General features: G+C 42.0%; 1 protein-coding gene across 22 annotated transcripts in view; it reads left to right on the top strand.

The window, feature by feature from the left end:
* Nucleotides 1–24,960, top strand: part of UNC80 (unc-80 homolog, NALCN channel complex subunit) — a 261,092-nt gene that overhangs the window by 98,255 nt on the left and 137,877 nt on the right. For all 22 annotated transcript variants that reach the window (XM_068245196.1, XM_068245188.1, XM_068245180.1 and 19 more), the window contains 5 exons: nt 2,435–2,568; nt 4,017–4,182; nt 14,435–14,638; nt 15,449–15,540; nt 16,587–16,787. In XM_068245196.1, coding sequence (XP_068101297.1) covers nt 2,435–2,568; nt 4,017–4,182; nt 14,435–14,638; nt 15,449–15,540; nt 16,587–16,787 — 797 coding nt within the window. The remainder of the gene's footprint in view (nt 1–2,434; nt 2,569–4,016; nt 4,183–14,434; nt 14,639–15,448; nt 15,541–16,586; nt 16,788–24,960) is intronic.

Below are 24,960 nucleotides of genomic sequence, written 5' to 3'. Positions count from 1 at the left end.
TCACTGGCCATTCTATCGAATAGTCCCAAATTGTTCGGGTGATCGAATGGCGAAGTCGAGCACCAATAAAGTCAATGGGGAAAAAATTCAGGTTAGGAGAATCCTTGCAAATTATAAGAATGTTAATGGACTAAGGGCTCTTCCCAACCTCCATGCCTCTCATAAATGTGGTGTGGTAATAAAATGGGGGGGGGATCATGGTGATTATTTGGTATTCAGCTTATAGAGGTAACCAAACAGTCACTCCCACCAAGGTGAATAAGTTTCAGAAATCTTTTTTTAACACCTTATTCTCGACAAAGTGTTCAAAATATTAACAAAAATTAAATTAAAAATGTAAAAAAACACATATTATGATGTTAAACAGATTTTATTAAAATCCAGCATCGTAATGCAAATCCCTTTTCCTAATTTAATTTCATATTCATACTTCTTTTTTTTTCTGCTCATAATTTCTTCCTAGATTGAAAAACTGAAGTCTCACTATTTGCAATTGTTGCCGATCTTCTGCATATTCAATTACAGTGTCATGGGCTGCCATTAATCCACTGTTCTGGGCCCCTAGAAAGCCTCTTTAAGAAGGTTAAAAACGTTGGTTCCTGAGTTCCGGGGCAATGTGCACCAGGGAGAGTCAAATGCAGACGGTGGGCTACAATTTTTTAATCAAGCAAGACAACTGCAAGGGAGTTAGTAAAACAAAGAGAGTTATGACACTGGATTTTAAATTAAATGTATTTATTTCATTAAATCTTTTTTAAGGGGTGTGGGGTTTTGTTGTTTTTAATTTATGCAATGTTTAATCTCTTTCAGAAAAGGGTTAGAAGATTAACCATCTACTTTTTCACCTGGGTAGCAGTAGAAAGCACCATAAACCCCCATTAAACTACCCCACCTTTTTTTCTGGGGACACAGATGTAATGGGACAAAGGTGATATTTTCTATCTCTCTCTGCAAAGTACCCCCTATATGCTGAAAACTATGTAGGCTGGTTTTTATTCAGGAGAAGGACCAATAAGCTTACTAGCAATTTCACACTGGGCCACGTAAGCTACATTGTCATATAAGAGGTTAGGTACTATGTTGAGGGAGGCTACATTTAAAAAAAATAAAAATAAAAGAATTGCATGTCACTCTTATTTGAGGTGCCAGTGATATTTTAGAATCATTGTTCCTGAGAAAAATCAGTGGTTGAAAAGTATTGCTTGACCCGTGAACAGTTAATATGGGGGGGGGGGAGTTAATGCAGCCATAAGGATATTCTCAATATCACTGGCACTCACGGTTTACTGTGGCATTAACTTGTCAGATCTGTGGCCCCAACTAAAATTAACGATTTCTCATGGGACTTCTCCTATGAGATATATTTTCATTTGTCTTTAAGACTATTTTTTTAGTACTTTAAAAATGAAAAACTACCAAAAAGTAGGTGAGAGTGTACTATCAAAATGTTTTTGAGTATTTTCTTGCTTCCTGGTGGCTTAAAGGGCATTTTGTTAACAATGTGTGAAAATATCACCTAGGAGAAAAGGTTTATTGAATAGGGGCCCTTGTTTCTCTACCACAAGCTGTGTGAATGGGTGTAGCTACTAAGTTACCTCAACATCAACTAGCAAAGTCTTTTGCATTCCAATTTTTAATGAAGCCATAAATCAGTTTTAATGTTATTTATTTTTGTAACCATTCTTTTAAAAAAAGCCAACACATCAGAAAAGTACATTACACACAATAGACCCACAACAAGTCTCTCATTGGAATACAAAAGGAAGTTAAGAAAAGGCAAAACAAGTGGAAACGAGTGAGAAGCCCATTTAGATTTAATGATACAACTCAAATAATTAACATCATTGACACAAATATATACAAATGGTGAAGAGCCATCTATAAAGTACAGTGCACCATGGATAATTTGAAATAAAGTAATGGATCAAAGAGATGAAGACAGGGGTTAGGTCACTTAGATCTCTTTATCCTAGCTGGTTAGCCACCCCAAACAAAGTGTGTGAGGAGTTTCTGGAGTTCAGCTATCCAACACTTTCTGATATAAATAGGGAGGGTTTGGACATGGTATAGGATACGTGGTAAAGCTGTCATCTTGACCCTTGCAATTCTACCAAACCAAGAGAGTGACCACTCTCCTCACTGTACCTAATCAGTTTAATTTTATTGTTCATAAACTTCTAAAGTCCGTTTTACAAGAAAAGAGAAGCGGCAGTATAGGCACACAGAACTAACAAACAAGACTAAGTATACCAATAAAATATGGTGCCTTCTATTCACATTGTTAAATGGAAGTGCTAGATTCGGTCTGCAATGCAATTCTTCTCTTTTTTACCCATGATGACTAATCTCTGGTGTTGAATGTCTGGTAAATAGTAAGACGGTTGTACATTTCTCGGCATCCACTTCTCCCCTCACAAAACATATCACATTATAGGTTCCGTAAACCCAACAAAGTGTGGCTGTCCTTTTGCCCTGAAGATGTCTGCATGTCAGCTGCTCCTGGAGATCACCACTTTCTTAAGGGAAACATTCCCATGTCTGCCCAGACCTAGGGCTGAGCCTCTTGTGGTAAGTTTAAATCTACCATGCATTAATCATTTTTTTTCAGAAAGTAAATAAGACAGAACATTAGAATGAATTAGTCATTTCTAGGTGCATAGGAGGTAGAATCACATCACATGGGGGTCCCCTGGCTTTAAAACACTCAGTGAGTTCAGGAATGTGAAGCTAGGGACAAAGGTGCATGATGGGGTCACCTGCGTTGCTAGCCAGCGCACAAGTGTGGATGTGGATTCCGCAGTGCTTCACTGGGACATAGTGCTGTGCATCACACAAGTGTGGACATTAAACACTGTCGGGAATGCACTTTCTGATGTTCCTGAGGAATTCACTATGTGTTGCTGAATCAGCAATGCATAAGGCTTGATCCACACTAGGGGAAAAAAAACAGCATTTTCCAGACATGCAAACAGTTCCCATGTAAAGTATAGGAACCGTTCACATTTCTTTTCTTTGATGGATGTGTTTGTTCAGATCTGCGTACCTAATGCAAAGTCCCAACGTGCAAATTTTTTTCGGCTGCGGATAGCGACAGATGAAAGCCTATGAAGCTGGCCACCGCATGCATTTTACAAATGTTACTCACCTGCCTTTGTCACAGTCGGTTCCACTGCTGCTGCTGTCACCACCACTCCCCCCCCCCCCCCGTGCTGTCCCCACACATGTAAATGTTCAGTGTTTCTCCCCCCATAAAAACACATATCTAATTCCGATGCGAAGGCGGGGGGGGGGCACTCTATTTCCCCCTCTCCTTCAGGACCCCCGCTGCAACAGAGGGAGGAAGGGAGGAAGATGATTTGCATTAGCATAGCTGGAGCCTGTGTGACATGGCCACTGTTCAAGGCTTCAGACTATGTGTGTGCCCCATACGGCGGTACTAGTCATACCGCCCTGACTGCAGCCCTGCCTGGCTTAAGATGGCCACTAGTGGTCCAATTTCTAGCAAAAAAATTATTTTAACAATCAGAAATTCTGATCAGATTGGTTGAAAATAATTTCAGTTGATGTGCACAATCGATTATGAACGATTATAAAAAAAATTGTCAGACTGGATTTTTGTTAAACCAAAATTTGAATTTTCTTGATTGGTTGTGATAGATAGGAAGCAAAGATTGGTTCGTTGATGGTGTAGTGAACAATTGTTTTTTCCGATCAGAATTTCAGATCGTGCAAATGATTTTTCGCTAGAAATTGGACCATTAGTGGCCACCTTTACTATACAGATACTCTGCTAAATCCAACTGTTAGCTTTTTTATACAATAATTTTTACTGTTTCATGGTAGAGAAAATGGTGCTTCTTTTTGCACACTTCCAAGCCAAGCAATTAAATGTTTGCACACAGTGCCCCAAATAACTTTGTATAATAGTCTTTTGCAGCCACAGCTTTGAAATACCATGTTTTAATGTCAAGTGAGAGCAGACCTGTAATACCCTATGCGTTATGACCCCACACTAGGACCTGGAGTCTTGCCGCTTGCGTCTTGATCCTGAGATGGACCGCCACAGGTATGAAAGGAAAATCAGTTTTGCTGGAATCCTAGATGAGAATGAAGACTCTAAAGACTCTCTGCATAGTAGCAGCCACACCCTGAAGTCTGACACAGGATTTGAGGAGAAGAAAGGTAGGAAGATGCTGCACCATCTACAGTAAAATTATTATTGGTGCACAGTGCTTTGGCTCAGTGTGGATTAGTTTCCTGCAATGGGTATATTTCAAAAGACTAACAGATAAGACAGAGCCAGAGCAATGTATAAGATGCTTACCTTCTCTTGCATAAATATGTATTTTAATATGATCTTAATTGTACAAGATATGATTGTATCATCCCGCCATCTCAGTACTTATGAAACACTGAGAAGAACCTGTATCAGTGCCTGTCTAATAGTCTTAATGGGTGAATTAAATGAAAAAAATGCAGTTTAATTTACCTAGGAGATGAGTTAGGAATCTCTGCACCTCTTGTAGCGTATAGGTCAGCAGCAGTAAGTAAAATAAGTTTACCTGAACTGCGCTAGGGTAATTAGCCCAGGTGTAAATAAATTGCTCTAGAATATACAGATAAAGATCCTCCTTTCAGGCAAGGACACTATTAATATTAAGTAAATCAAGATGATAGAAAAGTTAATCAATTTAAAAAGGCAATCTGCATATTTATTGTAACAACCAGTAGTAACAACCAGCAGTGCATCAATTAGCATAAAAAAAAATCACATATAAGTATAGTTAGCATAACGCAAGGTTATTAAACACAAAGAAATGGACTCGCCGCATGTCACTGGAGAGTGGCATTAGTCAAACATCCCTTCGGCGGATATTAGCTACTCACAAATGGCACCCTTACAAACTCCAGCTACTGCAGCATCTCAACGAGGATGACCCAGATCGGCGCACTGAATTTGCAGAATGGGCAAAACAAAAATTGGAACAGGACCCTCAGTTTACGCAGAAGATTTTGTTCAGTGATGAGGCAAACTTTTATGTGAATGGTAAAGTTAACAAACAAAACCACCGCCATTGGTCTGACACTAACCCACATTGGATAGATCCCTCCAAGACTGTTGGAACAAAAAATTGATGGTATGGTGTGGTATATGGGGTACAAAGATAGTGGGGCCATTGTTCATCATTGGAAACCTCAAGGCCACTGGATGTGCAAAATTGCTACATGATGATGTGTTTCCCTCTTTATGCACTGAAGCTGGCATGTTCCCTGAGTTTTTCCAGCAAGATGGTGCACCACCACATTATGGGTGTCGGGTCCGAGCATTCCTAGATGAACAGTTTCCTGGAACGTGGATTGGTCATTGTGGGCCAGTTGAATGGCCCCCAAGGTCTCCCGATCTGACCCCCTTAGACTTTTATCTTTGGGGGTCATCTGAAGGCAATTGTCTATGTGTGAAGATACGAGATGTGCAGCACCTGAAACTACAAATATTGGAATCCTGTGCTAACATTTCTCCTGCAGTGTTACTATCAGTGTGTGAAGAGTGGGAGAAGAGGGTTGCATTGACAATCCAACACAGTGGGCAGCACATTGAACACATTTTATAAGTGGTCAGAAACTTGTAAATAACTCATGAAAGAATAAAGTTACGTTAAAAGCAAGCACACCATTGTTTTTCTTGTGAAATTCCCAAAAAGTCTGATTTGTCACATGACCCTCTTCCTATTGAAAAAAATAAACGTTGGATTCAAAATGGCCGCCATGGTAACTACCCATCTTGAAAAGTTTCCTCCCTCACATATACTAATGTGCCACAAACAGGAAGTTAATATCACCAACCATTCCCATTTTATTAAGGTGTATCCATATAAATAGCCCACCCTGTAGAACAATTAAAAATAGTTTTTATTAACCCCCCTGGTGGTAAGCCCGACCTGAGCAAGGGCTGTGATTTACATGTGCATAGCGGTAATCCCGTGCTCAGGTCGGGCTGGCTGAAACCTGCTTGTGCTGAGAGCGCTGCACAGCGTGACCCGGACGCCCCATTACCTCTTTGATCTTCCGAGGACCCGGCAGCCAATGGATGGCTTGAGCGGCGGTGCAGCGTGACGTCGGGGGGCGGTGCGGAGTCATGGAGGAGGGAGGGAGATATTTAAAAAAAAGTAATAAATAATTTCATTAGAGAAGAAATTACAAAACAAATGCCTGCACTAAAACTGGGATGTTAATATCTTACAAAGTAGATGTTCACCTCCTTACTGATTAAACATGGTTTCTTATGTTGAAAAATATAAATTACAAATGAGTATCCTCTTGGATTGTAATATTAGACTTTCAGTTCAGGAAGATGAATATCCACTGGAGGATTCACTGGAACATCTGTGGCTGCTAATCTGTGTTGCAGTTACTGCTTTCAACAGATTCTCCACCCACTTTTATGGACTTCTGATACATGTATGTTTGCCCACTGCCACAGTACCCACTGCTTATTGTGTTTCTTAACTGCTTGTGTTCTCAGTGACAGTACATCTGCATCTGTATTTCTGTAGCTTTTAATGAGCTTGCAGCTCTTACTAGCATGTCCCTGTGCTCACTACCGCTGGGCTGTGGTTCCCCACCCTTTTTTTGCACCATGGACTGCTTTCTTGCAAAATATTTTTTTCTTATAGACTGGGTGAGGGGTGGGAGGGGAATCCAAGAGCCTAATAAAACACAGTCCATAAAACACAGTCCAGAGCATAGTATATAATTTAATTATGTCATATATGATTTTGATGTAGTGTAATTATTACATTTTATATTATACATGATATCAGTACTGTACTACTATCACTCTTGTGGTGACTTTCAGAGCAGTGGGAGCAGAGGATGATACTTAACCTACTTTCAGCGGCATGACAGGTCCCCACTCCTCTCTTCAATGCAACTCCACACCGCACAGCTTAATGCATGTCACTTGACTTGCAGAGTCAGAAGCTGCAAAGAGATAAGCTGTGAGTAGCGTGGGTGCACTGAAGTGAGGAAAAACCTGTCCCAACACTGGGAGTAGGTAAATTATCACACCCCAATGTTATATTTACTCTAAAGGCAATGAGAATGTGTTCAGCACAACTGATGCTTTATTTAATATAAAGCATATTAGCTGTCTAAAGAATGATGCTCTCAGTAGGCAGTAGCAGTGCTAGGCAGTCTAGCCCAAGGTCTCCTACTGAATAGGTGCTTACTGAACAGGAAGAGCCGACATTTGAACCCAGGTCTCCTGTGTCAGATGCAAAGCCCTTAACCATTGCACAGCCACTGGGTATCCAGCTGCACATAAAGAACAGTGTTTTTGTACAAGTCAGGGAAAACATGATCTGATTGAAATTAACTTTCTTTATATACTACTGTATACCCATTGGCTCAATATGATTGCATATTTTAAAGATGTTTTAAAACTTTACCACTTGTAAAATTGCTTTGCTTTTTGGATCTACAGCTGCTACCGTGTTTCCCCGAAAATAAGACACTGTCTTATATTAATTTGTCTTTCAAAATTTGTGCTAGGTCTTATTTTCGGGGAGGTCTTAAATTCTATGGTGGTAGCCAGATAGATTCCCCCAACCCGCCCGCTATCTTTACCTCCCCTACTCCTGCTGCTGTCCCCCTGTTAAACGGAAACCTCTCCTTATGCCTGTCATTTTACACACCACCTGCCCGCCCGCTCACTTGCCTGCCCGCTCCCTTTACCTCCCCTGCTCTCACTGCTGTCCCCCTCGTTAAAGTCCGGGAAGCCTCTGCCTATTCCTGTCATTAATCACACCACAGATTAGCGGTGACTCGCGGTGAAAGCAGCTACAAGGATGTATCCGGTAACAGCGCCGACAGGAAGTAAACAGAGACCACTTCCTGTATAGGGCGGCACTGTTACTGGATACATTCCTGTAGCTGCTTTCACAGCGAGTCACCGCTAATCTGCGGTGTGATTAATGACAGGCATAATCAGCAGAGGATTCCGGACTTTAACGAGGGAACAGCAGCAAGAGCAGGGGAGGTAAAGGGAGCGGGCGGACAATCGAGCAGGAACAGGTCTGCCACTAGGTTTTATATTAGGGGGATGTCTTATATTTCGGGCATACTCGAAATATATGGGGTGTCTTACTCTAGGGGGAGGTCTTAAATTCGGGGAAAGACGGTAGCTTGACTGCAAACTGCCGACTTGTTTTACTATTGCAGTAAACATGCTTAGCATGACAGAGGTCAAGCTTCCTGACTTGTTATTTCATAAGCTCAAGTTATTTACTATGGACTTTTATTTACTACACTGCAGTAGGAAAAATGTTTTTGAGGTAAGAAACTTGTAAATCAAACCTGCAGATGGCTCTACGCAAATCAAAACCTTCATTTCTTATATTTTTAGATTTCATAACAAATTCTAGTACTGTACTAAGACTAATAAAGTCGTACAATAAAAATTGCTATATACACTTTTTTTTTAAAGCATAAAGATTGATTTGTTTATAATATTGAACTACTTTCTTAAAGTCTAAAATGTCATCAGTATAATTTAAATACACCTGCAGGTATTATTGGTAAGAATTGAGCACCAGACTGTACCTTATGCTTTGTTATACAAACTTGTTTATGGTTGTTAAAGCTGAAAATTACTGTCTTATTCTATGTGTACAAGAACTCACATTTCTAACAAAGACTAATTTAATGTTATGCAGTGGTGTAATGCTTTCTGCTGTGGCAAAAGGCTTCTCGCAGACTTCATTGCTTTTTAAATTGACTAACTTCATTTTGACCTCTCTGGCCTCCATATGTAGTTATCACAACTTTCTGAAGTCTCCTTTTGCCATTTAAAACAAAATATCTTACACAATCTGTTTATTGTTAATATATAACATGGGACTGATATACACTAGACATTTATAATAGCGGAGGTCAGAGTACGTACAGTATATAAGTATGTTTTTTTGTGCCAATTTTGTCCATTTTAGGTGGATTGTGTCATTTTAATTTTTCTCCTGTGGTGCTGTCTTCAATCAAGCCCCATTTTGGATTTTTTTTTAACATTTGTATATCATATTGCAGTATGTGTGATAGAGGCTGTTTCTGTAAACTATTTATTACTCTTTAAAAAAAAACGGTTTTGGAGGCTTGTAAAATATTTTGTGAAAATTATAGCTCTTATGTAGTATGATAAGCCTTCATTATCTTTTTTTTTAAATCATTATTATAAATGGAAGAAATAAAAGCCTACTAAACAGCTGACAAATGCATATAAAGTTTATACAGTACAGCTTTGAATCCTTTCATCAAACTGTATATTTATAAATTGTGTTTTTTAAGTTAGTTTACCTATTTTATGTGTGGATATGCATTTTTTCTTTTGAAGGAATCCCATACTGGCCCTATACTTACTGACATGAAATATTACAAATTAATGTATCATTATTATTTTTATTATTATTTTTGTAGTGGCACTTGCAGTCTGGAATGGCAAGTTTTATAAGCAGAAACTGTCTTACTTTGCCACTGTAGTAAAAAAAAAGTCTAACATTCCAGAAGCCAATCTGAAAGACTTTGTTAATGATGGTTAGTTAAAGTGGACCCAAACCAAACATTTTTTTTATATCAACATATTTAGTTGCACTACTCTGACACATACAACGATAAATAAACACTCCTTAAAGCCTATGAGCATTTCAGTGCATGCTTTTCACCCTTCTCTTTTCATAACTAGGGTTATACAGGTGGCAGCCATTAGCAGTTCCTCCTTTGCTGGACACCATCTACTCCACCAGACTGCCGGATTATGTCCCGGCAATATGAAAGGAAGGGAGGGGTTGCTCCAATAAATGTAAAATATTTTAGATTTGTCATCATGCAACTGAAAAAAGGCTGCAATTTATTATTATAATTTAGAAAATAGATTTTATTTCTGAAATCTTGTATTTTTAATTTGGGTCCACTTTAAGTTCTGTTCTGTACTTTTATTAATTTTACAGCAGTAAAACAAAAATTTACACTGAGTACACTGAAAATGTAATATTTATTTTCTTGCAAAAAAAATAAATTAAAAAGATAGAAAAATCTATATTTTTTTAGTACTAATTTGTAAACAAAAATAGAATAATATTTGTACAATTCAACTAAAGTACTGCAATTATTATTATTATTATTGATTTATAAAGCGCCACCATATTCCGTGGCACTGTACAAAGTAAAATGTGCTACCATTTATCTTAAGTTAAGATTTAATTGGATATTTTCATATCTTGTAAATAAAATGCCCTTTATTCCACCAGCAAGCAAAAAAAATACTCAAAATAATGTTGACAGCACTTTTTAACCTACTTTATGGTATGTTTTCCATTGCAAAGTGCTATAAAGTTATTTTAAATTGAAGATGAAAAATAATCGCCTAGAAGAAAACTCAGGTGAAAAAGTGAATTGTGTATGGCCCAACTGTCTTAATACTACTATTACATTAAGATGCAGAATAATGCTTTTCAATAATGTCACATTCACTTGATATTGCTAACTGAAAGCAAACCTGAGGCAAAAAAAACCCTCTTATGATATGTATGTGTAGTAAAGACAACAAATAGAACATTAATAGCAAAAAAAAAAAGTCTCATATTTTTAAATTTCAGTTACATAGCTTTTTTTTTTATAACATTGCATCATTCTGTCATATTTGCAGTTTAGAAACCACACTCTGGCCCATATGCTATTCACTTTTTCTCCCGAGTTTTCTCCTAGGAGATCATTTTTCATCTTGTGTTTCACATCATTTTTCAGCCCTTTGCAAATGAAAAAGTAGGTGAAAACGTATCTAAATTATTTTGAGTATTTTCTTTCCTGCTAGTGATTTAAAAGCCATTTTATTGACAAGTTTGAAAATACCTAGGAGAAAACTCAGGAGAAAAAGTTAATTGCATATGGGCCCTTGTCTTTGAAGCCATAGAATAGAACAGAAAAAAATGCCTATTTGAACTTCCCTGCAGTAAAACCTTATCTCAAGCTGTCTCTCACTGTTTCTTGGCTGTTTAAGTGCTTCAGAAAATAAGACTGTATTGGGTCAAAGAGCTCAGAGAAGCTCTTTTGCATAGATAACTCACGTTTTTTTAACTCTTCCTGTACTGGAAAACAACATGAGCCTTTTTTCTTTGCTACTGATCTTCTATTTCTTAGCTGTACTAAACATACAATTCATTATTTCAAATATTAATCTCCAGGTTTGCTTTAATACCTCTTGTATTTTTTAATATATTTAAAGTATTTATATATTTTCAATTAAGCATAATACTCTATGGATGAAATTTCAAAATCAGGCCACATTTATTTAGTTTTTATCTGTAAAAATATTATTTATGGACAGTTTGGTGGAAGGATAATGGTAGTATAAACAGCAATATGATATACTGTGCGTGTGTGTTTGTTTTTATTTATTAAGAAGGAGAACCAATTCAAATGCTGTATCTAATATAGTCATGCCCAGACAAACACAAGTCAACATTTCCTTAAATAATAAAATAATTCTGAATTTTCAAGCAACTGTTAGATCAAATTTTTTCTTCTGCTATCATCTTAAATGATACTGGAATTTACAATAGGACTGAGATTTTCTCCAAACAAGAGGCTATAACTTATGGTAGTTACAGTGGGGTGCAAAAGTTTGGGCAACTTTGTTAATTGTCATGATTTTCCTGTATAGATCGTTGGTTGTTACGATAAAAAAATGTTGGTTAAATATATCATATAGGAGACACAGTGATATTTGAGAAGTGAAATTAAGTTTATTAAATTTACAGAAAGTGCACAATAATTGTTTCAATAAAATTAGGCAGGTGCATAAATTTGGGAACTGTTGTCATTTTATTGATTCCAAAACCTTTAAAACTAATTATTGGAACTCAAATTGGGTTGGCAAGCTCAGTGACACCTGACCTACATACACAGGTGAATCCAATTATGAGAAAGAGTATTTAAGGGGTCAATTGTAAGTTTCCGTCTTCTTTCAATTTTCTCCGAAGAGTAGAAACATGGGGGTCTCAAAACAACTCTCAAATGACATGAAGACAAAGATTGTTCACCATCATGGTTTAGGGGAAGGATACAGAAAGCTGTCTCAGAGATTTCAGCTGTCTGTTTCCACAGTTAGGAACATATTTAGAAAATGGAAGACCACAGGCTCAGTTCAAGTTAAGGCTCGAAGTGGCAGACCAAGAAAAATCTCGAATAGACAGAAGCGACGAATGGTGAGAACAGTCAGAGTCAACCCACAGACCAGCACGAAAGACCTACAACATCATCTTGCTGCAGATGGAGTCACTGTGCATCGTTCAACCATTCAGCGCACTTTACATAAGGAGATTCTGTATGCGAGAGAGTGATGCAGAGGAACCCTTTTCTCTACCCACAGCACAAACAGAATGCTTGAGGTATGCTAAAGCACATTTGGACAAGCCAGCTTCATTTTGGAATAAGGTGCTGTGGACTGATGAAACTAAAATTTAGTTATTTGGGCACAATAAGGGACATTATGCATGGAGGAAAAATAACACAGCATTCCAAGAAAAACACCTGCTACCTGCAGTAAAATATGGTGGTGGTTCCATCATGCTGTGGGGCTGTGTGGCCAGTGCAGGGACTAGGAATCTTGTCAAAGTTGATGGATGCATGGATTCCGCTCAGTATCAGCAGATTCTGGAGACCAATGTCCAGGAATCAATGACAAAGCTGAAGCTGCACCGGGGCTGGATCTTTCAACAAGTCAACGGCCATAAAAACTGCTCAAAATCCACTAAGGCATTCATGCAGAGGAACAAGTACAACGTTCTGGAATGGCCATCTCAGTCCCCAGACTTGAATATAATTGAAAATCTGTGGTGTGAGTTAAAGAGAGCTGTCCATGCTCAGAAGCCATCAAACCTGAATGAACTAGAGATGTTTTGTAAAGAGGAATGGTCCAAAATACCTTTAACCAGGATCCAGACTCTAATTGGAACCTACAGAAAGCATTTAGAGGCTGTCATTTTTGCAAAAGTAGGATCTACTAAATATTGATTTCATTTCTTTTTTTGTGGTGCCCAAATGTATGCTCCTGCCTAATTTTGTTTAAACAATTATTGTGCACATTCTGTAAATCCAATAAACTTAATTTAACTTCTCAAATATCACTGTGTGTGTCTCCTATATGATATATTTAACTGACATTGTTTATCGTAACAACCAAAGGAAAATTATGACGATTAACAAGGTTGCCCAAACTTTCGCGTCCCACTGTATATGCTCCCTTTCTCAGAATTTGTAAAATTGGCTATTAAAATGCATGAATAGCCTTCCTACTATAATTTAAAATTCTTTTTAGCAATTTTGACTCCTCTCAAGCAAAAATCACTGTTAGTATATGTATAATGTCTTCACTGTTTATATTCCACTTTACTTTCATATCATGTACTTTAAATAATAATGAAATGCAAATTACATAGATATAAATGTCGAACCAAATTCTTAAAAACCCTTTTTTTTTAACTAAAGAACACAAGCTAATCATAATTAGCAAAATTGTAGGCCTCACATGCGTAACATGCAATCATGCAAAAACAGCGTCGGGAAATTTGGGCGCAAGGTGAAGCCAAAAACCGTCTCACCCTGATCCTGTTAATTACCATTGTCCCTGCAGAACGCCATTGACTGCAGGAAAGTTGCAAATTGGCTGTTTTTCTCATAATTTGGGATCCATCTTTTGCTGGCACCCAAATTACCCTCTGAGCGCCACAGCCTAAGGCGGCACCCAAATGTCTGGGTCCTTTTTTGACCGCCACACCGACAGTGTAATACGTGCCTGAAAAGAAACTGTAATTTCCATAGTAATCTGCCAGACACTGTTTTTACATGGCTAAATAACTGTAAGGTATATGTCTCTATAATTTAGCATCATTTAATGATGATTCTCTAAACTGAAAAAAAATGGTTATTACTACTAAATAATTTAGATGAAACATATATCAGTGGCTGTCATCTCATACTGTCACTGTCTGCCATTAAATACCATTTCGTAGAACTGGCAAATGCCAGTTTTGTAGCTCTGAAGTGAGCCCTATTTTGCATCCTCATACCAAGTGGAGTACAAAACTCCATGATGTCTTTTGGTTACTGTGAGTCCAATCCTAGTTATACTGAACGTAACACAAACAGATTGTGCAAGATTTCCTGCTTATATTTTTCTGTTTCAAACGTATGGTTTAGTAATTCTGTCCAAGATAAAAACTCTTTATTTAGCCTTTTCCTAATGGCTGCAATTAGTTTAGTCTTGACAATGAATAATTGGATAGTTAAAATAATTGATTTGTTCTTAGCAAAGGAAATTTAGTAAGATGTGCTCACCAACATTCAGAAAAGAGGGAACAATTCCTCTTGTGTTCTTTCAATGCAGCTCCCAGCAGGAAGATCAGGATAGGAGGCTCCCGCTTGCTCCAGATAAAAGGAACCCGCAGTTTCCGGGTGAAGAAAGGGGGCTCCCTGTCCAGCATTCGCCGGGCCGGCAGCTTAAAGAGCACCAAACTTACCCGACAGGACTCAGGGTCCGAGAATGATGACATCCAGCTGTCACAGAGCAGGGACACAGTAACTGACATAGGTAACTCAGTGAGAACATTTCAAAAGGTGTTTGAGAAAGCTACTTTTTCCCATGACAAGATGATTCTAATGCTCACTTTCTGTTGTACATTGACAGTCAATTTTCCTATCTCTCTTTTTTAAAAATCTGCCTTAAAAGTGTAATAAGATCAACTAAGTACCATATACAGTATGTCCATCCATAGTTGAAAAATCAAAGCAGTTGAAAATGATGTTGACCACAGACCAGTTTGGTACCAATAACTGAAAGCTCAGGAGCTGAGAAAACTTTCTTACATTAAGAACTGACTACTTTATTTGGCTGGCCCATAGCATAGAAAATCCAACTGAGATGGAAGACCCTAAATTAAAGATAAAGTTTACTCTAAACTGATATAACAGGAAATCATTTTATATGATTACAATATGAATTTATCAATCACTTCAAAAAAATAAGTAATATCAAATCATTTGTTTGGACACGCTTTTTTATTAACATTAAAATATATAGGCAATGTTCCCTTTCACTTTGTAATGTTTAGCATAGATTCTTATCAGATTAATTGAATGATCTGCAGCATCTCCAAGATGCAGAGAATTCGTTCTCCACTTTTTTGTCCCATCCCTTTGAAAAAAGGGGACATGTGCCAATAGCTGTGCTTGTCTTTGCCAATCCTGCCAGTGATAAAACGGTTGGGTGCTGGGGTTTTGTGTTGTGTTGCTCTGTTGTGACATCATTTGTGCATGGCTGGGACAGCTGGATCATCTGAAGGCCAATTGCATATTTTGGTTATGTAACCATATGGCTTGTTTAATGTTTGTTTCTGAGAAGAAGGGAGCCCGTGGAGCACTAGTGAACCCAGTATTGAGCCAGATGGAGGCAACACTGAGGAAAGCTATCATCGTAACATGTCTTGGTTGCATGTAAGTAGAACGTGAACCACATTGCACAGGTCTGCAAAGCAGCTGTACATGATGAATGTGTAACATGTTGGTACAGACCACGTTGAACATCATGTACAACTTCCTTTCTTCTCCTAGAATGTTCATTACAGTAAATGTAAATTTCATAAGGTGTGATATTTTTTCATAAGGTGTGATCTTTGATAAGGTGTGATATTTGAGTTATCACGGTTTAGTGAATCAAGCCCATAGAGTGAATATAAAAGCCTTTCTATGAGTGCGTATATAGAGTGCAGATATAAACCTCTCTATCAGTGAATATTTAAACAGAGTTTGCCTTGTTATGGAGAAATCTTCATAAACAGAGCAAAATGTTTATTACAGTAAGTTAATGCTTTTTAGTTTCACTCTTTTTTCACATTTCTTACACTGGCTTCTGTGGAGGAAGGAATGTCCACAACATGCGAATTGATATAAAATTATTTATTCCAGCGTCACAAAAAAAAAAAAAAAAATATGCAAATTGCCTGACTATTTTGCTGTTCATCCCAGAAAAGGATTAAGATGAAATGGGGCCCTTGGCAAGAAGCAGTCCCCCCCCCCCCCCCCGATGGTCACCTGGCTTTGTTTTTAGTAAGATTTGGTGGGGGCTAGCATCCACCAGGCCCCTAGACTCTCTCCAGACCCTAGGCAACTGCTTATGATTGCCTTGTGGATAATCCAGCTCTGGTTCATTTGACTCTAATACTCTTAGTCATAGACCATGAACAAGCATGCAGGTCAAATATTTCTGACTAAAGTCTTACTGGATTAGCCACATACTTATTTCAGGTGTTTGATTCAGACATTACTGGTTCCTGAAAGGTCAGCAGGATGCCAGGCAACTGGTGTTGTTTAAAATGAAATAAATATGGAAGCTTCCATATCCCTCTAACTTCAGGTTTCCTTTAAAGAGAGTTTGTGTAGGATCATTTATTAGCTTTTTGTAGAATACCACTTTACCTTGAAATAAATTTGTGCCCAATATTGGTGGATTTTTTTTCTCACGTATTTCTCACAATTAATAGGTTATGATCCTTTTATGCAACCAACAAAGCTTCATTTGCACCCATGTGGACTACTGCCACCCCCACTGCTACCTTCACCACAGTCGCTCATGTGCCCGACTGGTAAGAGCTCTCAAGCTGCTTTATGGAGACACTATAGATTCCCTCAGAGAAGACAACCTTGGCTGTGGCTCTGGCCTCAGGGGGAAAAAAACTAAAGAGGTGTGTATATGTATATGTGTATAACCACATCTGTACTTAACAAAAATCTTTGTAATGTGTATCCTTTCATAGGGAAAGTACAAATAAGTGGACGCTAGCTGAAACATGAGATTTGATGACAGATTAGCTGACTTCTATTATAGAGTTCCATGTGATGTCATCAACCAATGATTGGAGGATCAGGGCATCGATAGTGTTTATGTGTTAATTGCAATAGAAATTGGTACTACAGAACCTCACTTAAAATTGGTGGGCAGCACCACCAAGACTATTGAAAAACCAACTGGCCAGCAAGCACTCCAAATGTAAATCAATATCTACTAACAGATTGCATAAGATATTCCAATGTTTTGGGATCACTCTGGATCCCTTTCTCAAGGAAAACAATCAATATTAGGACAACTCATCAGGATCTGTGCACTTATTCACACGATGAGCTCAGTCCCATATACAATACTGTAAAAACCTTCTTATAGTAAATTTTAATGGATCTGGCCAAGTACCGTATATACTCGCAAGCAAGCCGAATTTTTGACCCCCAAAAAGGGGGTCAAAAGTTGGGGGGTCGGCTTGCTTGCGAGTCACCAGTGCTCTATACTAGCTATACTGGGGCACTATACTAGCTATACTGGGCACTATACTAGCTATACTGGGCACTATACTAGCTATACTGGGGCACTATACTAGCTATACTGGGCACTATACTAGCTATACTGGGGCACTATACTAGCTATACTGGGCACTATACTAGCTATACTGGGGCACTTCACTAGCTATACTGGGCACTATACTAGCTATACTGGGCACTTTACTAGCTATACTGAGCACTACCTACCTATACTGAGCACTATACTAGCTATACTGGGGCACTATACTAGCTTTACTGGGGCACTATACTAGCTTTACTGGGGCACTATACTAGCTATACTGGGGCTCTATACTAGCCATACTGGGCACTATACTAGCTATACTGGGCACTTTACTAGCTATACTGGGCACTATACTAGCTATACTGGGCACTAAACTAGTTATACTGGGCACTATACTAGCTATACTGAGCACTATACTAGCTATACTGAGCACTATACTAGTTATACTGGGCACTATACTAGCTATACTGGGCACTATACTAGCTATATTGGGGCACTACCTACCCATACTGGGCACTATACTAGCTATACTGGGGCACTACCTATCCATACGGGGCACTATACTAGCTATACTGAGCACTACACTAGCTATACTGGCCACTATACTAGCTATACTGGGCACTTTACTAGCTATACTGGGGCACTACCTACCCATACTGGGCACTATACTAGCTATACTGGGCACTATACTAGCTATACTGGGACACACTGGGGGGATCACGCGGCCAGCATTTCCTACCCCCGGCTTATATGAGGGTCAATCATTTTTTCCTGTTTTTTCAGGTAAAAGTTGGGGGGTCGGCTTGAATGCGGGTCGGCTTGCTTGCGAGTATATATATGGTAGTTTACTTTATCAGAAGTTTACTATATTAGGATTTGTCATACATTGTATTTTTAAACTGGGACATGGTCGGGACCTGGAGACTGAGTTTACTATAACCAGAGATTTACTATATAAGAGTTTACTATAACGAGATTCTACTTTATTACACTGAGCTTCCAGTTATGAATGGCAATTCATTCAAAAGAGCAGTAGGGAAAAATCGGCACCAAACGCAATGACTATCTGTGATCACATTGTAGGGTATTTAAATGTATGTGTTATTTAGCTCTAATGGTCTCTGAGGAAGCAAGCAGCTTAGCTTGCGAAACGGCTGTCAGACCAGCTACTTGTTGCATGTGTCTTTCTATGGATGGGATGAAATAAATTGGTGGATTGCAAACTAATGGTGCCCGGCTTGCCTTTCTCTGTGGACTGTATGAATGGCAATGCTTAGGAGAGCTCATGGAGAAGCATGTCATCAGTTTGATCAGCTGATAGATTTGTAAGGCTTCGATTTTCTGGTCATAATCATGCATTAAACCAGGACGTCATCACAGCAAATCAAAACCTTTCAAATCTATCAGCTGATCAAACTGATAGATACATATGCTTCATCAGAATCAGAATCAGAATGACTTTATTCGCCAAGTGCGACAGGCGCCGCCCTCGGAATTATTTGTGGACACAAGGCATATTGACAATGACAACAGTGCGAATAACACTACACATAGTACAATTTATAACGAAACATTACAGCATATTGGCAAGTGACAACAGTTCAAGTAGCACTACACATAGTACAATTTATAGAAAACATTACAACATACTGGCCAGTGATGACAGTGCAAGTAACCCTACACGTGGTACAGTTTATAAGGAGAACATTGCACCATAGCAGTGACACATCGAGCAGTTGTCACCATATAGTGCAATGGTGTATACAGTGTTATGCAAAGATGACCATGTCATCCTATGGGCGCTCGTTTGTGCCCCTGGGTGCTGGAGGGGCTTAGGAGATGAAATTTGGGAGAGGGTCTGAGTTAAGGAGAGTGATCGCTTGAGGGAAGAAAGTATTCCTACGCCTGGTGGTTTTGGTGTAGATGGACCTATAGCGGCGTCCCGAGCGTAGGGGACTGAAGAAGTGATTACCAGGGTGGGAGGGGTCGAGTGTGATTCTATTTGCCCTAGACCTCATTCTGGATGCATGGAGAAGGTCCAGGGGTGGCAGGGGCGACCCAATGATCCTCGCAGCCACATTGATGACTCTCTGGAGTTTGAGCCTGTCCTTTGCATTTGCCCCCGAGTACCAGACAATGATGGCGGAGCAAAGGACAGATTCGATGGTCGCCGTATAAAAACTGGTCAGTAGCTCCCTGGGCATTCCAAACTTCCTCAGTTGCCTCAGGAAGAACAGTCTCTGCTGGGCCTTCTTTTGGGTTGTGGAGGTATTCTCGTCCCATCTCAAATTCTCCGTGATGGTGGTGCCTAGGAACCGTGCGCTGTGTACCCTGGTGACTTCTGTACCATCTATGATGACTGGGCTGGGTGGTGGGGCGTTCCTTCTGAAGTCCACTATCAGTTCCACCGTTTTCGCTGTGTTTAGTACAAGTTTGTTGTCTGAGCACCACCTGAGAATCCGCTCGATCTCGCTGTGGTATTCCCGCTCCGATTTATCACCCATGAGTCCTACGATGGTGGTATCGTCCGCAAACTTGATGACCTTGACAGTGTCCACAGAGGAGGTGCAGCTGTTTGTATACAGGGAGAAGAGCATCGGTGACAGCACACACCCTTGCGGGGCGCCTGTGTTTGTGGTTCTCACACTGGAGGAGCAGTCTCCGAGTCTCACTAGCTGTGTCCTGTTCGTAAGGAAGTCCTTGATCCAGGTGCAAAGGGTTGGGTCAACACCAAGCTGTTCTAGGTTGTCGTGCAGAATATTTGGGCAGATGGTGTTAAACGCGGAACTGAAGTCCAGGAGGAGGATCCTTGCGTAGGTCTTCGGTTTATCCAGGTGTTCAGTGATATGTGCAAGGCAGATATTAATGGCGTCTTCCACAGACCGATTTGCTCTGTATGCAAATTGTAGAGGATCCAATAGGGTGGCAGTGTGGAGCTTCAGGTAGGAGAGAACTAGTCTCTCGAAGGTCTTCATGATAATCGGGGTTAGGGCGACGGGTCTAAAGTTGTTTAGGTCCGTGACTCCTGGCTTCTTGGGGACCGGGATGATGTCGGCTTTTTTGAAGCAGGAGGGAACCTTGCCCAGCTCCAGGGATCTGTTAAAGATGGAAGTGAGGACCGGGGCTAACTGGTCCGCACATGTTTTTAGACAAGATGGGGATATGCCGTCTGGGCCTGAGGCCTTCCTGATGTTTAGCTTCCGGAGGTGCCGTAGCACATCGGTCTCCTGGACTGTTACCTGTGTTGGGGGAGTATGACTAGCGTGTAGAGGAGGGGAGGGGGGTGGATGCTTGGGTGAGGGTGTGGTTGTTTGAACCGCAGGGTGAGTGGGTTGTGCCTCGAACCTGCAATAGAATTTATTGAGATCCTCGGCTAGTGCAGTGCTCGGGAGTATGTGTTGAGAGGGGGGCTTGAAGTTGGTGGCTGCCCTTAGGCCTTTCCAGACCTCCCGGACATTGTTGGACTGGAGGTTGCGACTCAGCTTGTCGGAGTAGTCTCTCTTTGCCACCTTCAACTCTCTTTTCAAGGTATTTCTGGCCTCCCTGAAACTCTCCGGTGTTCCAGAATTGTGAGCTTCTTCTTTTTCCCTCCGGAGCCTGCGCAGCCTTCCGTTGAACCAGGGCTTGTTGTTCGGAAAGACCTTGACGGTTGTCGCTGGGATGCATGTCTCCTCGCAGAATCTAATGTAGGAGGTGACATTCTCTGACCATTCCTCCAGGCAGGGGGCTTCCAGGACTGACCAGTCAGTGTTGTCAAAGCAGGCCTGAAGTTGCCCCTTCGCCTCCTCTGTCCACTTCTTCACAGACTTGACTAGCGGCTTTGTGGTTTCGAGTTGTCTTCTGTAGGTGGGGATCATGTGGATTAGGTGGTGATCAGAGCTGCCTAAGGCAGCTCGGCTAATGGCCTTGTACGCGTCTTTGAGGACCGTGTAACAGTGGTCCAGGGTGTTCTGGTTCCTGGTGGGGCAGGAGATGTGCTGTTTGTAGCGGGGCAGCTCTTGACGTAGGTTTGCCCTATTGAAGTCTCCCAGTATGATGAAGAGAGAGTCTGGGAGGGATGTCTCCCACCTTGAGATGGCATCGCTGAGTGTGCCCAGTGCATTGCTGGTGTCAGCATCCGGAGGGATGTAGACACCTGCCAGGACGTAGGAGCTGAATTCCCTGGGAGAGTACCGAGGTCTGCAGTTAATCAGTAAGAGTTCAATGTCGGGGGAGCAGCTTTTCTGCAAGACGGTCATGTTGGAGCACCAGGTGGAGTTGATGTAAAAACATACCCCTCTGCCCTTCTTTTTCCCCGAGAGTGCCTGGATGCGATCTGCCCGAAAGAGATCAAAGCCCGGTAGATGGAGGGAGTTATCCGGGATGTTGTCATTCAGCCAAGTCTCGGTGAAGCAGAGTACCGGGGAGTTGCTACCAAGCGTGGGTTTACTGCCAAGCAATAGAAGCAGCTCTTCTAGCTTGTTCGGGAGGGAGCGAACGTTCGCTAGCAGGATGGCTGGGATGGGTGACCGCAGTCCCTTCTTTTTAAGCCTTACTTGTTCGCCTGCTCTCCTCCCCCTAGGCCTGTATCTGGACCCTCGGGTCCACTGATCTAGGTGAGCCAGGACTGTATCCCACAGGGGCAGTACCTGGGCCTTGGACTCCCATCCCAGGAGTTCAGCTCTGGTATAGGTGATGGTACTCTGGGGGTGCATCAGTGATATAGCGGTTCGGACACTGCACCCGCAGAAGTATCAGTGGCATCGACGAATCATATACAGTACATATTGTGTGAGTTATGACAGTTTACAGTGGTTGTATCATACAGGAGTAAGACATGTGTGAGCAGGGTAGGAAGGCCGCATCGGAAGGTTTTCATGCAAGTGGTTGCTAGAGGTCATACCCAGCAGTTGTGAGACAGGTCATCTTTAAAAGTCCATTTTTTAAAAGTCCATGTGGGGGGCAGCTTCCGGCTAGTGACAGTCCATATGTAGCAGTCCGTGCCGGGAGCAGTGGCAGGCTGATTAAGACAGTCCGTGCATAGCAGCTAATGTCCCAGGTTAGTAGCAATCCTTATTGAAGCAGCCCATACCCAACAGTTTTGAGGTGCCAGATCATCTGTAAGAGTCCATATGGGGGGGGGGGCAGCTGCAGGCTGGTGACAGTCCATATGTAGCAGTCTGTTAGGGGAGCAGTGGCAGGCTAATAAACGCAGGCTAGTAGCAGCCCATATAACAGCCAAGCATAGCAGCTAAAAAACTCAGGCTAATAGAAGTTAGTCTGGAACAGTCCCTGCATAGCAGCTGAGGTCACAGGCTTATATCAGTCTATATGAGTCAATGCATAGCATCAAAATAGATCTGGAGTTGTTGCAGGGAAAATTACTCACACATGGTTGGAGTCCGGTGGTGGAGCAGGCAGGGGTTCTGCGGAGTGTTCTGGTTGCCCCAGCTTGTGTCTGGTAGGCCGCGCGAACTACGTGGCTGGAGCAGCGTCGGGACTCTGGGGTTGTGGCAGGATTCCGTGAGGGCTGATGCTGGCTGGCAATGGGAGCTGGCAGCGGAAGGTCTGTAGTGGAGCACCGCTGTCGCAGGCAGCCCACAGCGGAAGATCTGCCCAGGAAGGTCTGGCTGAGGCTGGGCAGCCGGAGCTCCGCTATCGCTGGATGACAAGGGAGCCAGCAGCGGGAGATCTGCGGTGGCGGCCGACTGAGGCTGGGCGGCCGGAGGTCCGGCGGCTGAGAGCGAGAAGCCTCGTGGGTGGCCTAGTGCAGCAGAGCGGCGGCGGCCCGTATTCCCTGGGACCAGGTGGAGTCAGCCGGGCATCGGAGGTGGAGAGCCAGGGGCCATGTGAGTGGCTGACTTAGTCCGGAGGTGCGGTGGCTGGGAGCCAGGGGCCACGTGGGTGGCCTAGTGCAGCAGAGCAGCGGCGGTTTAGTCCGTTGGCTTCAGTCCTGAGGTGCGGCGGCCGGGAGCCAGGGGCCACGTGGGTGGCCTAGTGCAGCAGAGCGGCGGCGGCGATCCACATTCCCTGGGACCAGGTGGAGTCAGCCGGGCGTCGGAGGTGGAGAGCCAGGGGCCGTGTGAGTGGCTGACTTAGTCCGGAGGTGCGGCGGCTGGGAGCCAGGGGCCACGTGGGTGGCCTAGTGCAGCAGAGCAGCGGCGGTTTAGTCCGTTGGCTTCAGTCCTGAGGTGCGGCGGCCGGGAGCCAGGGGCCACGTGGGTGGCCTAGTGCAGCAGAGCGGCGGCGGACCGTATTCCCTGGGACCAGGTGGAGGAGTCAGCCGGGCATCGGAGGTGGAGAGCCAGGGGCCGTGTGAGTGTCTGGCTTAGTCCTGAGGTGCGGCGGCCGGGAGCCAGGGGCCACGTGGGTGGCCTAGTGCGGAAGAGCGGCGGCAGAGGATGATCCTAGCGGGAGCCGCGGGGATGGCTAAGCAGGGTTCCGGAGCGGGGGTGTTGGATCGGGTCCCGGCTGCGGAGACCCTCAGCGGCAGATGGAGGCCTGGAAGCCCGTGGGTGGCCTGTGGACTGGAGGCACGTGGGAGGCCGCCCCGCGGTGGTAAGAGAGGCTGGGCACTGCGTTCTGGGGCGTCCGCTTCAGGCTGACAATTTCTGGCTGCAGCGCAGGACTGTAACTACAGACCTAAAATCAGAACTAAAAACTAACACTAACTAACGCTAAAACTAAAAACTAAAACTAAAAACTAAGACTAAATAAGACGAAAAGACAGAAAAACTGGAGAGCCGATGTGTCCGAGGCTGCCCAGTAGGCGCCCTAGATCTATCTATATTGATTAGATCTTGTTAAAAGTAAATAAACTTACTCATGAGACATTCTTCGCTCAGTTGCCAAAACCTTAGAAATCTTTATTACTTGTACAAGGACTTTCTAACAGCCAGCATATCGAGTCTATCTCTAACACAGGCCCAGCATAGCAGTAGAAAGTGGCTCCTCCTGTGTGCAGGGAACTTTTATACTCTAATCAATATGATAAAATATTCCTCCTTTTGGGCAGTTCTTTCTGGTAAAAGTCCAATCAGCATGTCCAGTTCCTTCTTTTAGGTGGGGTTGTTCTTCCTCTGTGTCCTTCATGAATAAGTAAAAGTCAACAGGAAGAAGAAATCCTCTGACATCAGTTCCTTGTCTCATGTCCTTCAAAATCACCCACACTTTCAGAGAACTGGTTTTAGGCTGCTCTTTCCAACTCGCTGCCTGTGCCTGGCACACAATGACATTGAGGGGGTGGGGAGTTGCTCTGGAATTCACTGTGAAGAACACAAGAGACTATACACAGTAAAAGGTTCAAAAACATATATTCAGTGAAATTGTGATAACTCTTAGGATAATAACAATCCTATTACTTAAAGTGTCACTCTAACACACTGGTCTGATTCTGTGCATGTGGTTTTTATAGCCACGTGAGGATATAAAGGATATACGTAAAGATTAACATATTAATTTTAAATTTCCATAATTCTTTCCACATTTCCCTCCTGTTTATAATTAATACTGTGGGTTGTGGCTTGATTATATATGTGTATAAA

The sequence above is a fragment of the Hyperolius riggenbachi genome, chromosome 7 (genome assembly GCF_040937935.1).
Source record: "Hyperolius riggenbachi isolate aHypRig1 chromosome 7, aHypRig1.pri, whole genome shotgun sequence".
Lineage (NCBI taxonomy): Eukaryota > Metazoa > Chordata > Amphibia > Anura > Hyperoliidae > Hyperolius > Hyperolius riggenbachi.
The sequence above is the reverse complement of the archived record's forward strand: the minus strand, read 5'-3'. Positions and strand labels throughout refer to the sequence as shown.